At 43.2% G+C, this 14,974-nt stretch overlaps 2 protein-coding genes across 3 annotated transcripts; one reads left to right on the forward strand and one right to left on the reverse strand.

Annotated features, from left to right (window-relative positions):
- Positions 1–37: 37 nt before the first annotated feature.
- Positions 38–14,836, reverse strand: LOC107224891 (slit homolog 3 protein). Of its 2 annotated transcripts, none has more exons than XM_015665129.2 (6): positions 14,698–14,836; positions 8,012–8,242; positions 5,760–5,979; positions 5,310–5,624; positions 4,364–4,696; positions 38–3,621 (listed from the first exon to the last, which is right to left on the reverse strand). In XM_015665129.2, the coding sequence occupies exons 3-6, from the start codon at positions 5,973–5,975 to the stop codon at positions 2,263–2,265; spliced, it is 2,223 nt and encodes a 740-aa protein (XP_015520615.2). In that variant the 5' UTR covers positions 5,976–5,979; positions 8,012–8,242; positions 14,698–14,836; the 3' UTR covers positions 38–2,262. The 2 variants fall into 2 exon arrangements, with proteins under 2 accessions (XP_015520615.2, XP_046597799.1); XM_046741843.1 differs by lacking the exon at positions 14,698–14,836 and adding an exon at positions 9,035–9,055 and having other exon boundaries at positions 8,012–8,238.
- Positions 6,296–14,699, forward strand: LOC107224890 (IQ and AAA domain-containing protein 1-like). Its single transcript, XM_015665128.2, has 8 exons — positions 6,296–6,447; positions 6,601–6,753; positions 6,880–7,015; positions 7,292–7,562; positions 7,655–7,956; positions 9,370–9,904; positions 12,339–12,973; positions 13,757–14,699. The coding sequence occupies exons 1-8, from the start codon at positions 6,296–6,298 to the stop codon at positions 14,213–14,215; spliced, it is 2,643 nt and encodes an 880-aa protein (XP_015520614.2). The 3' UTR covers positions 14,216–14,699.
- Positions 14,837–14,974: the final 138 nt, after the last annotated feature.

The raw sequence follows: 14,974 nt of genomic DNA on the forward strand, positions 1-14,974 counted from the left end.
TGTTAAATGAGTTAACGAGTGTACCAAGACTAATTATTTGTTACTTGAATTTATAGTACAAACTGGATATAATTATGTATGTATATTGAGAATATCGCATGATATTTGTATATGCATATGCATTAGTTCTATGTATGTTATCGATACTTATGTAGGAAAAACAATTCAGGGAATATATTATATATTAGTTGTAATTTTTAGTGCACTTTTGAGAATGTATAATACTTGGACCAAATCAGTGTCAAAGTTTCTAATAAATATCTAATTTGATTATATTGAATTTTGCACAATTTTTTACCTTCATTAATTTTTGAGCAAAGGAATGAAATGATGTTTAGGGGACTGTTAATTTTGGGATTTAACAATAATGCCGCGTAAACGTAGTTCGCTTTAATACATCAAAGCTCGTGTAAATTCAACAGTAACAAAAGTTTTATATATAATTGTTTCTCTTTTTCATTTTGTTTTCTCCTCCGTTCTTAAATACTAGGAAAGATATATATATATATATATGCTATATATATATGTGTGTGTGTATATGTTATTAGCAAAATAAATTCACGCACGCCGATTGCTATGCAAATTCTTGAAATCAGATTGCAACTCGTAAGTAATTATACTTAGGTAGACATATATACTTATAATAAATAATACTAAAATCTACGAGCTCAGGCACAACACAATTATGAACAAGTCAACAACGCAAAATTTTAGGCCAATCTTTCAACAATTCATTGCACATGGAGTTTTTACAAGAACCTCCCCGATGATTCTTTCGACTTTATTTAATAACTATTTTTATCATGCGAATAGAAATAAAAATACAAAAATTACACGTGAATATGTTTCTTTCTATTTAATGTCGCGTATAATAAACGTGTACGTAAGCATTTTCACGTGCAAAAATAATGACGTAGGATGTATCATAATATACCTACATAAAATAAATGTTTGCAGCCCGTACGAGAAAACAAAACTTTTGAAATAGGCGTACATTTCGGATCGATTAGTACTAATTATTAAATGCACGTTAAGTGTCTATTAGATATCATTTTGGCATGTGTTAGGCAAAAAGAAAAGATACCTATACATGGTTCGTTTGCTTTCTTCCATTATGATATAAACATCAATCAATTAAAAATACCTAGGGGCACGGTAAAAATATTGTTCGTTCACATAATCGTTCGTCCGCAATGCAAACCTTTTTTCACAACTAATCGTTTGTTGTTTTGTTAAGAATAATTAAGCATTGCAGACATGCAGCAACGATTTAATAATATGCAATTATTATACTAATAATTGAACAAATCTGGGCACGATTATCTTACCCACAGTTGCGACTATTATACCCATACGTACATTGTACGTAGAATGTCAGTAAAATATCACTGTATGATGGATTGATAGCACGTTTTATCGCAATCCACAGGTAAAATGATCTTATGGATAAAAGTCACAAGTCATTTATCGCTATAAAATGCTTTTACAACACTCGATCTGTACCATATAAGGTATTGCATGCAAATTGACAATTTACCATTATTAAAATCTGCTGCAATTAGCATATATGTATATTATTCGCGTTGATGTCATATCGAAAAACGACAAAACAGCGAGGTGCGACTAGAGTTAATTGAGTTCAATTTGCTTATAGCAATATTTCCTGTAATTGTTAAGAATCAAGATTTACTACTATTACGTAAATAAATTCTTCAAATGACTCGAGATGGATTTTTAATTAGGTACACATACACATACACATCTTTTTTTTAATTTATAATGAATAACCTACTATGGTTTTATTTACAATATTATTGTATTCATTGCAAGGAGATAAATCTAAAAATCCGTCTCGAGTGGTTTTTAAAGAATTTATTTGCAAAAAAAAAAAAACGCAGCTTTAGCAATTCAACATTACGGGATATGTTTGGCCAACTGATTTGCTCTAAACAGACTTCCACTCAATTTCCCCTTCTAAAATGGCGCATCGCAAATTTCAACAAATTCATCTCGATTAATTTCGATTGCGATTCATGCGCGTCGCAATTTTTCTACAGTTTCAATTTTTTTCGACTGTACCGCCGACGGTACCAGTCCGCCCAACAAATCCTTGAATCTGATAATCAAAGAAGATCACCTCCAGCGAGATACCATTCGACCAGCAGTCCTTGAATTACGAGTAAACAAGAGCTTGAGTGTCCACCATCGGGCAGGCTTCCAGTTTGCCGGAGTCGATGCGTCCGATCACCTGGGTGTCGGAGTTCAGACCTTGGTGGTGGTGAGGAGTTTAACGTACCGGGCCCTATGCGTGATTTCGAATTCCTCAGCGGGCAGGAAGCACTGGCCCTGTATCCGTGTAGGCCTGGTACGGTGTAGAAGACTCCTTCCGGCCCAGAGAGCGGCGACGAGGAGAGCGCAGGCAACGACGATTACAGCGAACAGGACGATTTCGAGGCGAGCGGATTCCCGCACGCCCCGAACCGTAACGTCGACGCACCGGGTACGCGGAGCAAGCTGCATCTCGGTGTGATCCGTGCCCTGAACTACCGTAGCGCAGACTCTGTAGGGACCCTGGGCGAGGTCGGCGATGGTCGCATATCCCCTGGTGCAGTTGAGCTTCCGCTCTCGAACGATCGACTCTTCCGAAAAAACAACAAGACTGAGATCACAGTCGGCCGGGTCCCGCGGCCCTCCGCCAACGAGATTCACGTCGACGTAGAGAAACCCGTCATCGGAAGCGTTCGTCTTCATCCCTGCGATCCTGGGACCAGCGGCGGCCGGTGTCTTCAACGCAGTATTCCGCTCCAGGGTGAGGATATCGCTGCATCCCGGTACAGGCACGACATGGTCTCCCGATTGGATCACCGCGACGCAGTAGCGGTATCTGTGACCCAACTCGAGGTTCAGACTCGCTGGGATCGTGACGGGAAGAGTGCAGGGGTCCAGCATGTCCGCGGACTCGCAATGAAGCGGCCGCGTCGCGAGGTGGACCTCGCTGTCACCAGTCCACTCGTTCACGATCACCCTGTCGCAGGTGTACGGTTTAGAACAGGGTTCGACCTTCCAGACTAAATTTATCGTCCGCGATTCCTGGTAGTAGACACTCTCCAGCGTGATCTGGGTGTCGGGAATCAGGGGGAGCGATGGCGCCAGGGTCGCGAAGGGGGGTATCGGCTCGCCGCACAGCAAACTCCCCGGGGATACTTGAGCCAGGATCCCGTTTTCCAGAGCTGGGGGAGTCGCGCAGACAGCTGAGGCTCTGTCCTCCTCGGTTAGGCTCGTCGAGTTTGTCAGCCAGCTCGCAAAGTCGAGGAGGGTGCAGTCGCAGTTCAGGGGATTGTCGGCCAGCGATAGTCTCTTCAGTCTTAAATTAGGCGTCAACACATCGCTCGCCACCATACTGATGTCGTTGTCGTCGAGATGCAGCTCTTGCAGGTTCTTCAGTGGTAGGATCAGGTCCGCCGTAAGGGAACGGAGGAAGTTATGGGTCAGGTCGAGGCTCGTCAGTTTCTCAAGATGCGCGAGCGAAGCGCTTGACACCGCTACTATTCGGTTGTTGGCCAGTTCCAGCTTTGTCAAGGTCGACAAGTTCCTGAACGCGTGGTCCTGCAGTACGTCGATCTGTATTAACATAGGAAAGTAGTGAAGTAAGAAGTAAGACCGTTTCTGCGTACAGTTCCCGATACCGATATTTTACCGACATTTTTTGCCGCATCACAGTTCGGACACAAACCTTTTTTTTTAGAGTGGAGGGTTATCCCCGCTCTGGTCGAATACCTCTCACCCTAAAAAAACAGGGTTTTTGTTCAAGCTGTGATACGTCAAAAAATATCGGTAAAATGTCGATATCGGGATCTGTACGCACAAATGGCCTTACTTCACTACTTGGCAATTAGTTATATAAGCCGAATATATTATCTATCGAATTTTCGGTAAGCTAAAAGTGTTTGCGAAGTATACACACAAGTTCTTACATCGGTCACTTTCCTGCTCATAAACGAGATAAAAGTATGAAAATATTTTATTCATCATGTCGTTTCTGATGAAGGACTAAAGACCCGAGAATTCAACTTTGCGAACCTCACTTTCATAAAGTATACGATCGAACGATATCTGTACTATTATTCATAGTTCGTGATTAACTACCCACACTTATTAAAATAACTTACCGAGCCTTTAGTTGCGAAGTGTAACTGAATTCTTATAACGCTGCATATGCCTGTTATTTAAATTCCCTATAGTAGATCTACATAATTGCGTAAGAGTAAACTTGTCCTGAATTTTGACTAAAGGCTTGGCTTGGAATTCGTATATATAGTACCTAATTTCAAAATAACATTGTACATATAAATGTAGTGCATACGTGATTATTGGAAAGGCTGAGGCAGGTGAGATTTGGTAGACCTTGAAGCGCGCCACGCAGCACCGTGTCGAGTTGGTTTCCTGATAAAGTGAGGAATCGAAGCGTGGGCATCCGCGGTAGCAGGTTGGGCGTGGCAAGGCCGATCAGTCGGTTACCGGATAGATCGAGTTCCTCGAGATTTTGAAGTCCCCTGAGGGCTGAGAGGGCAGAGACACTCAGTTGGTTGCCGCGCATCCGGAGCGATCGCAGAGATCCGAAACTGGGAAATGCTTGGGGTGACAATTGCGACAGTAGGTTGTCGTTCAGGTCGAGATAGGTCAGATTCGTCAAACCCTGAAACATCGAACGCCCAGCCTTAATAGAGGCAAGATAAACCATGTATCGGCTCTAACCAATTAATTTACAAAATGACCCAGATAAAGTTTCATGTAATATAAGGATTTACAGACTCGAAAGTAAACTTCGTACACCAAGAAAAATTCCTAAAGTAGTATTACACGGTCCTTGTTTATTTCCGTTTTTAACGATAACGAAGATATATGAGTTTCGCAACAAAATAAAATGATGAAGAGTTTGGTTCATAGCAATCGTTGGTACTCTTTTTGGATACAGCACTAGTAGGTGTACTATTTTTTCTGACGAATGTTGCGATAATTTGGTGATGGTGAAGTCCACTTCTTATTAAACCAAATCAATGTAGTAAACTGAACAAATACATTATTGCTGCGTTGATACCAGAAACTGCAGCATTGAAAACTATAATCGCACCGAACAGTAACAATTGTACCACATTTTTGTAAAATCGGAATATTCAGCCGTTGTTGCACCGATATTCATTTGGCTATAATTTCTTAGCAACCAGAGCAAAAATGGAATCTCTCTCACAGTGCGTAAGGAAACATCCAAACGACCAAAGCCAAAAGTGTACGCAGAATGTCTTACTTACCGCGAAAGAATCCGCCTCGAGAGTGGTAAGTTTGTTGTGGGAGAGGTCGAGCCTCTCAAGGCCGATCAAGGGCCTCAAAGCGAGGCTTGGCACGGTCTCGAAAAGGTTGTTGGGAAGGCCCAGAGCTTGAATGGACCGCGCCAAGGCGACGAATGCGTTTTCATTGACACGGCGAAGTTCGCCGGTAGATACGACGAGACCGTGCAGAGGTACGCCGTCGAGGAATCGGGCCGGAAGTATCGATATCTCGGACACAGTTATGTCCAGAAGAGAAATCGTCCCGGCTGGGAAAAGGCGCAGTCGTTTGCCGATCACCTGAAGGCGTGTAGGTATAATTAGATAGTTAAGAATTTATTACTTCGGAATTATTTCAGGAATATTCGTCGAGGGTTGGCGAAGACGTTAACGTATTATATACATATATATATGTATACGATGATGATGTCGCACCTGCAGAGCATTTTTGTCGCCGGTGCATCTCAGGGTGTGGGGAAAATCGCAGGAACACTCTACAGACGGGTGTTTCGTTATGTTGGGACACTTCCATTCGTTTTCTATTATCACGCCCGAGGAACGTGAGTCCTCCGAAGCGATTCTCGATGCTGTCAACAGAACGCAGATCAGCACCTGAACGAGCACTCGGTTTCCGGGCATCAAGGCAGGCATCGTGCTGGAATAATTTAGCCATCTTGAACCACCTGTTTCCGTTTATTTTGGAAACTGTCTGTAGGTTGAGGTGCGTTTATATTAAAGTAGTTGCAAGTTTCAAGGAATTTTATAGATTATTTTATTACGGGATATATTGACAGGGTACTGCTAACGTCAGATTGGTGAGGCGGAAATCGCGTTATTCGTCTCATTAAAATGCGGTAGTAACCTCGCAACAGTGCAGGGCCGGAAAAATAAACTATAAATATTTGAAAAAGTGTTCAAAATTCCAAGTGCAGCCCGAAACCGTGTGTATAAATTATACAACGTTAACTTTCATGTCTCATCAATTTTACTCCGAGTTATGGCTCGCGACGAGGGAAGATGTGGAGAAACTTTTACGGACGGATCAGGATGGACTGCAGCAGGAAAAGAAAGGGGGGAAATCGAAAGATAAAATCTCGGGTCAGCTGGTTACGATGTACATCAGGTAATTGGTTCCCACGTATATACGAGTTATGCAATCAGGTACATATGTACACTACATACACTCGAGTACATAATAGCCTTATGTATATGAAGTCAATTCTTCGACCAAGTCATTCATGGGATATACATATTCATTTACAAACGTCGATTACAGATATAGGGAATTAATTCGTCGCCTAGCTCTATGTCACGATCAAGTTTGTCAGTACCAGAAACGCGAGCTGATAACGCAGGTGCTTAATTGTGCCATTGGACGAATGTTGGAGTATAAACGACAGTTGGTCCTCTACCAGAATACGGAATCAGTGCAAGTTCAGACTTTTCCACCTTGACGCAATATAATTCTCTTTTTTTTCTTCATATCATTCCAATGCTAATCGAATGATGATCATTTCGAGTTTGTTGGTATACCGAGTGCTTCATACATCTACAGCTACGCTGACGATGTTCTGATACCGCTGAAACTCACTCCGGACGACATTGGTTGGCGAAAACCATCCTACTTTGTTACGGACCGACAATCTCATCTCGACGCTCGCAAGAAATATATAAATGACCTGATCCGGCAGGTAGATAAGCTTATCCTATAGAAATGCATAATTCAGTGAGTCTATATAGCTGTGCGCTGTAAGCTTACGGACATTTGTACGTACCTAAAGACATGGCATACGTTATAAGTGTACACGTGACTCTGATCACGTTTTTCTAAGACTGCGTTTTGTCCTTAGATTTCATTTTCTGTACACCTCATAGCTTATAGCCTCTGAGCACTATCCTGATACTAGATTGGAGAACTCTGCGGAACTTGCTACTTTTCAAACGACTCCTTTCACACGAGCTTATAGAAACTGGCGTCTGCAGCCCCGCAAGATTCGCGGCGAAATTCAACCGTTATCCCGAGCCGGAGCGAATCGGAAGGGAAAATGTCGCGAAAAGCTTCGCGGCTATCTCCGCGTGTGACTGAGGGGGAAATCGAGGTGAACTTGAATCTTCCGATACGGGTAGAAAGCCCGGAAGAAGCTGCGGCGAGGATCGCCCGTGAGGAGCTAAATTCGGCCATTCTGCTGATCCAGTCCCATGACCGGGCCAGGAAGGCCAGAATCGTCGGGGCCGAATGTGAGGATATATAATGCCTGCATCTTTTAACAGCGCGATATAATTCTAATTCTTATGCAATATTCTCCGAATACAACGTTATTTTATTACAGTAAAGAGAACGAGCGATTACAAGAAGAAGCTTGCCAACGGTGAATTGGTGGAAGTGAAACACGACAAGAGAACCAAGGTCAAAGCGGTCGTCACGATGCAGAAATGGTGGCGAAGCTACGCGACGCGAATCCACCTTAAGGAAAGGACCGACCGCCTCGAGGCGGTCCTTGGCATGTCCATTCCCAGCTGGAAACCTCATCAAGTATTTGACCGGGACGCTGAAAACTTTAAACGAATACAATCGATGCAACCGGTATACGCCGCAGCCACTCTTGCGGCCACTTACGCCGAGAACGCCAGGGTATATAACTATATAATTTGTAATTTTATTACTATACTAATAATTGTAAGCTCACCGAATTATTGTGTATTATTTAGGCCTCTGCTTTCGGGATTTTTTCAATGTCTCTCCTCTTCAATTGCGTCGTAGTTTTCAATTGTATTTACTCTGGTAACGGGGTCCAGGGAGGCTGATGCACTCTTGAGGGATCCCTTCGAGGGAGCCCTTCTCAATCGTCTTCTTAACGCATCCGTCTTCTCTCAACCACGGACGCATCTTTGACCTCTAGAACTCTGCTGTTGTCTAGCTATGGAATTTCAATTCAGATCGATTAGAAATATCTGCGTTATATACGGTTCAGAATTGGAGAAACAAACTTCTGTTTTACAGGATGATGAATATTTCATTCGGTAACGTCATCAAGGACACGTCCTATAAAATAAACATGTCTGAATCCAGCCGAACCAAACTTGAAATTTATGAAAAATCAGGCAACATTGAGGTGATCTCTAATTGCCCTTCTAGTTAGAGGCTTCAATTTTCGCACTATATTATTTTTCCTTTCTGTTTCAAAAGATAAGTGTTCTGCTTTGCTGAATTTCGAATCAGCATGTAACTGTTTCCAGTAGTACGAGTCAGCGTGTGAAACACCATAAGCGTATAAAAGAAATCAATTCAAGTTACATAGCGCGTGATGAGTGAAGGGGATTTTATGAACGATTGCGAATGAAACATGCACTTGAGTTTGTTTGGTTAGAGGTATTAGATTGTACAAACAGATCGGCGAATGATTGACCGTGATATTATTGCAGCTGTGAGGAACCGATTCCGGAACACTGTAGTAAAAAATTAACATTCTGAAAATTCGCCCGTGCATCGAAAATTTTCTGCTGCACCGTTGAAATTTGTCAATTAATCAACTGTATTGCAATTCATAAATTTCAACAATTAATCCGTCGTGATAGTGTCTACACCATTATATACTTATGAAAGTTTTCCACGAGTTTTTGGGTCAAGCGTGTCACTTCAATACCCACATCGCCGTTTCACCCACACTAAAATGTAAACGTATGTATGAAAATATATGCCGTAGCCTGACCTCAAACGTCGGTCTCGTATTTCTTTCCTCGCAGAGCCAAACGCTACGCCTCGAATAAAATTCGTCTAATTCACTGGCACGTTACGAATCGTATTAGCGACCATTCAGGCATGCGATTTTAAAGGATGAGTCCGCAGTTGACGCGTGACGCGCATTCCTCTACATGTATAACTCTTGGATCGGATAAATCAAGCGATGAATGACAAGCGTGGAGAGGCTGAGAATATAATATCTACACCACACTCGCAGCAATCGCTTGATCGCTCGATATGCATCACAGAAGTCAAAGAGGAAGTAGGTACCAAGCCTCACGCAATTTTGTTTCCCACTTATAGTTGCACCAAATTCGGGGACCAGGACTGATGGAGGACATAACCGACGAAGTCAAGGAATGGTTTCTGCTCTGGTACAACGAGCTAGGATTTTTCGACGCTTATCCTTCGGCCCTAGCAGGAGGCAGTATCCTAATAGCAACAGGGCAGACCCGCACCCCGGAGGAATATCATATGGAACAGATGAGGAAGGCGGAAGAAGCAAAGAAGGGAAAGGGAAAAGCTGCGGCTGCAGCCAAGGCGAAGCCGAAAGTCAAGCAACGCGGCGATAAAATGGAGGAGCCGAATACCCTCAAAGGCCTGAGGGAGGCGAACGACAACTTTCTCGCAAATTGGAGCCTCCGGGATGAAACCGGGAACCCCCATCAGCGTGAATACCTTGACCTCATCACTGACAAACTGTCCTACGAACTCCAGCTCGAGATAAGGGAAGTCGTCGACGAACTCATGCGCCTCGAACTCGCCACCCTTGAAGCCGCCCTCGCGAAGGACGAGGCCGAAAGCGACGGGGGCGCGAAGGGACAAAAAGATCAGAAACGTAGGTCAATTGTGTTTCACTGATTCGTAGGTGTTGAGTCTACCGATACTCGTTCTGCCACGTGCATAGAATTCAAAATTATCGGATGAACTTATTCCAAGACGACATGTATTATTGTGATTTTTGCACATTCACCATTTCAGTCACAGTGGGATGCTCCGCGTCCTACCTGAAAAATGTCGATGTCCTAATCGCATCACAGTTTATTTACAACTTCAAATGATTTTTGTTACTTCGTATAACCCCAAAAACCCCCGAGTAACAAGTTTCGGGCCCAAAGCATCGAATTTTTATATTTGTTTAGATTTTACACTCGCCATACAGGATCCACCATCCTGGATTTTGAAATAATCAAATTCTGACTTTAGATTCCTGATCAGCGACCCCAAAGTCCCCTGAATAACAAGTTTCGGCCAGAATCATCAAATTTTGATAGTTTTTTCGATCTTACATCCGCCATGATGGATCCACCATCTTGGATTTAGAAATTATCGAATTCTGAGTTCAGATTTGTGATCAGCGACCCCAAAAACCCCCGAGTAACAAAATTCAGGCCAAAATATTGAGTTGAAAAATGTATGCTTAAGAGGGTTAAATCCGCCTGCATTTATGCAATGCAGGAAACATTTTGCCGATCGACATTTGTCTCGTGGCGAAACAAATGTCGATCGGTAGAATCTCTTATCGTTACTTGCCGAAGTGTGCAGACGAATTTCGATAAAATGTGGACTGAATTGCATAAATGCAGGCGGATTTACCGCGAGTTTAAATAATCCGCGGAACAATTGCACGAATTTAACCCTGACACGAAAAGAAGACAAAAATCCTCCGCCTGTGGAGCAATGATATATTTTTGTATAATTACGTGTTTGGAGAGGCGTATAAATGGTAAAAAAAAAAAAAAAAAGGACAATGCTACGACTGTATCGAATCGTGACAAAAAGGCGGGTAATAGAGAATTGCTTCATCCTGCGTGGATATTAATAAATGAGCGAAGTGTCTAAAATTACGAGCCGAGCAGAGTCAGTGAATGAAAAGAAGAAGATTCCTGGCGAGCAGAGTGAGCCTGGCCACTACATCGTGGGCGTCGCGGTTTGCGCGTGGGGCGCACCAGGTTCGTTCAGGTATCGCCGAGCTCGCCACCTACTCGTGTAACCTGACGTCATTCACCGTGTATGCTATCGAATATTATATACCTACCCGTCGTGTATAAGAATAATACAGGAATATATTACAAGACTTTGCACGACGGACGTAGCTTCGCGAGAATAAGTAGGTATACGTAGTTATATCGGCATAGGTTAAATACCCACACACGTGCAGCTATAATAATGTAACGCACCTATTGTTCAGCAAAATAATTCGTCCTGGTCGAGCGATAATAACAGACACCCGTTAATTTTATTACAGATATATTATGGCACGGGCAAGATTTTTTCGCAAATATTGTTTTAAAAAAATTCAACCTATATAGGAGTGACTTTAAGCGGATATGTAGCGTCAAAAAGAACCTAGATAACATAATTAATGTCAGTGTACAGAAATATTCGACTGAATTGTTAACGTGGTGTGAAAATTTGCCTGATTATGTATTTTCGTAAAAGCCGTCCTACCATTCGACTTCAGATGATTCTTTGACCTTTCGGTTGGTTCAAGTGAATTCGAATATAGTTTTGGACAATCTTTCATGCGATTTCGGTTACGTTTTAGTCGATTATTTCAATTGAAACCCGATGAGACCACTGAACTTATCTTCGCATTTCGAATCATATTGAAGTTAGTAACGTTATCGTAACGATTCATTCTGGGGAAAACCGTTATTTCGCCATTTTGAAATTGTCCGAAATTAAGTAAACCGTGATGAAACAAAGCACACTAATATTTCGAAAGCTTAGTTTCTTAAAAATCGTTATATAATTAAGAAAATGGTGATTTTTTCCCCAATGTATCGTTACGATAACGTTATACTAAATTCAACCTCGTCAATTCGAGAATTCTCACGACTGGAGATTTTTCAAGTTACGAATGTATGTGCAAACACAGTTCAGAAATAGTGAGAAAAGAAAGAGGGCACCAAAGCAAGGTATAGAATCACATTTTACGGTACATTGCTAATGGATAGTCTAGCGCTAGATCGGTGCACGATGTAACTCTATATAAAACGTTATACCTACGCCGCACCTGCTGCAAGGCCCGAGCTTCACGAGTGCAGCCGCGCAAGATTGGAAGAACTGCAAATCAATCTTCCCTTTTAAAGCCCCCGCTATATGGCGGGGCATGCAAGTTGTTCCTTCGACGGTGCAGAATTCCTACGTACATGTTTCCCCGACGCGTTGTCTAAAGCCTATGTTAAAGCAGCTGAAGATTATCTGCTCAATGTCGCAGAATGCGGTGTAACTCACAAGTACCATAATTCAGTTTTCTTTACTTCCAGATAACAAAGGGACGAACAATAAAAAGAAAAACAAAGACAAGGCGAAGGGCACGGGTAAAGCGGGCAAGAAAAAGGAACAGGGACCGACTCCAACGATTGAGGAACTCTTCACCGAGCTGGTGAACACCGGGATAATCCGCGAATATCCGGATGTTAAAATGAGCGATTGGAAGGGCGACGTGTCCTACCAGAACACGGAGGCTCTTAGGGAATTCAGAGAGCCCAGAAACTGTCTGGGCGACGTGGTCCAGCCGATAATGGAGTACTGCGTGCTCCCGGTTGGCTCGAAGGAGATACACCAGGTCGCTCCTTTAGTCCGCTCCGTTTCTATAGTCGGACTTCCCCGCTCGGGCAAGTCTTTTCTGGTAAACGCGATTTGCAATGAAATCGGCGCCCTGCTTTTCGACCTTTCCCCGAAAACGGTCGCGCAGAGCTACCGGACGAAAAAGGACCTGGAGATGCTCGTCGGTTCCATCAACAAGGTTGCTCGCGCCTATGCGCCCTCTCTCCTCTTCGTCGACGCCGGACACCAGCCGTGGTGGAAGAAAGTACCCCCCGAGGAAAAGCAAAATAATCCGAAACTTCTCGCTGGACCGTTGACCAAACTCGTCAAGGGAATCCGCCCCGGGGATCAAGTGAGTTACATAGATTTTATACCTACTCAGGGATATTTTGGAGAGCGTCAAAAATATTATTTTCTCACCGCTCTTAAAATCTTCGAAATTACTGGTGAATCAAAAAAATTACAGAACTTAAATCGAAGTCCAAAAATGTAACCGCATGATTCGCGATAAGTAAATTTCCGAGGTACTACTGTTTCATTCAAAAAAAAAAAAATAATAATAAGTCTGTGGGTTCGCATCGTAATTTTTTCGACATTCTCTCGGCTTTAGATTTCACGGACCTCTCTACTAGCACTTTTTACTCTTTAGTGAAAATAAAGGTTAATCTTTCCTTTAACACTTCAAAGTCTGTATACAGCGGCTGCCGAAGCGTAATTATGTATAGGTTTAAGGAAGTTGTACGGTCTTATAACACATTATACACCTATATGTGTAGCTACCGAATAAAAGAGAAAATTAACGGAAGTCCCACACGCGTCTCGTGTCTTTTATATTTCAACTTTATTATACCTGACAGCTGAGCAAAGAACGAGCAGGTTTATCATGTATATATATATACATATATATATATATTTTCCGTTATTGTGCTGTTTGGTGGAGTCCGTTTCCCAAGTGGAAGTGGTGGGTGGTATACCTACCGGGAACAGGGTTACAATGAGCGACACCTGGTCGCCTCGCGAACGATATATCGAATCCACGTACGCATTACGTTACATAGGTGCAAGAAAACCCACAAGCTCGGTTTGTATATCATGGTTATAGCTATGTACCTACCGTTGTTTTTTTCTATTTCAGATCCTATTTCTCACGACAACGGACCAACCGCAAAAAGCCGGAAAAGGGTTCATGAAGCTCCACGACAAGTTCATCCTCATACCGCTCCCCGATTACAACACGTTGTACCTCATCTACAAAGAGTTGCTGATGCGGTATCACGGGGTGGACAGAAACTTTGACTGCTCGAGTCTAGCCAGCTTCTCGGTCGGACTTCCGCTGGAGGAAATTCGCAATGCGGTAGAGAACGTCCTGACCGTCGAGCGCCGAATTAGCCTGAAGAAGCGAACCCTTCAGCCCCAGGAGATCATACAGTATCTGATCTCCAACCGGGTTCAGACTGGGACGAAGGAGTACGAGAAGTTGCTTAAATGGGAGAAGAAAACTCCCCTCGGTAAGCGACATTCGAAAGTTGAAGCCGAGGAGAGGGCAGCTCTTGGCGGCAAGAAGATGCAGAAGGTGCAGGAGAGGCAAAAGTAGACATTCGCATTATTCAATCGGTGTAAGAACTTGACGGCCAGGTTCGTGAAGAAATGGAAGCCGCGACACCGCGGGGGAAAAAGCGGAATTCTTTTCGTCCCGAAGATGCTCTCGGCGACTTTTTTCATTATACCCATACAGCGGAAGGAACTGTCGCGGTTTCGTCGGTCCAACTGAACGGCATATGCACGCAACACGTAAAAGTATGCGTGTATATGCGTACATCCGTACCGTCATACGCTACTGCGGTCGCTACACCTACGCACGTTGCACCTACGCGCGTTGCTTCACCTACGCATTACACCAAGGGAGAGCGGTGGATGGGGGAAAATTTTCAACAGGAAACGAAAATGGAACACGGATTATCGCTAGGAGCGAAATGATAATCACACGCAATTAGTCGTTTACCCGGATTTAAAAAATCCACCCGGTTCCTGCAGAGCAATGCGCAGGACCGAGTGACGACTCGCTGCAGCGCTTACCTAAGGTCGACGACGATGATGATGATGATGATGATGATCAAGTCCGTCTTCGCCGTTTCTGGAGCAGTTGATCCTCGGTCGCAAAATATCTGCGCTAACTTGGCACTCCGGACATGAGGGATCTCCTTTTCATCATACCCGCAGTTAGTGTAACGAATACCGTATGAGACGAGAAACGTAGGTGGACTGTAGTTAGTACTTAGCTTTATTGTTTAACGATCATTGTACCAATGTTTCGGCGATTCAAATAACGAATAGCGATTATACGTATACTATT

The sequence above is a fragment of the Neodiprion lecontei genome, chromosome 1, assembly GCF_021901455.1.
Source record: "Neodiprion lecontei isolate iyNeoLeco1 chromosome 1, iyNeoLeco1.1, whole genome shotgun sequence".
NCBI classification, from domain to species: Eukaryota; Metazoa; Arthropoda; class Insecta; order Hymenoptera; family Diprionidae; genus Neodiprion; species Neodiprion lecontei.

Excerpts from the sequence above, each read along its gene's own strand:
- LOC107224891 (XM_015665129.2), bottom strand. The coding sequence starts at position 5,975 with ATGCCTGCCTTGATGCCCGGAAACCGAGTGCTCGTTCAGGTGCTGATC. Across the intron at positions 5,625-5,759 it reads GCGACAAAAATGCTCTGCAG|GTGATCGGCAAACGACTGCG; the intron begins GTGCGACATCAT and ends ACACGCCTTCAG. Across the intron at positions 3,622-4,363 it reads TCAGCCTTTCCAATAATCAC|ATCGACGTACTGCAGGACCA; the intron begins GTATGCACTACA and ends ATGTTAATACAG.
- LOC107224890 (XM_015665128.2), top strand. The coding sequence starts at position 6,296 with ATGTCTCATCAATTTTACTCCGAGTTATGGCTCGCGACGAGGGAAGAT. Across the intron at positions 6,448-6,600 it reads CTGGTTACGATGTACATCAG|ATATAGGGAATTAATTCGTC; the intron begins GTAATTGGTTCC and ends CGTCGATTACAG. Across the intron at positions 9,905-12,338 it reads GGGACAAAAAGATCAGAAAC|ATAACAAAGGGACGAACAAT; the intron begins GTAGGTCAATTG and ends CTTTACTTCCAG.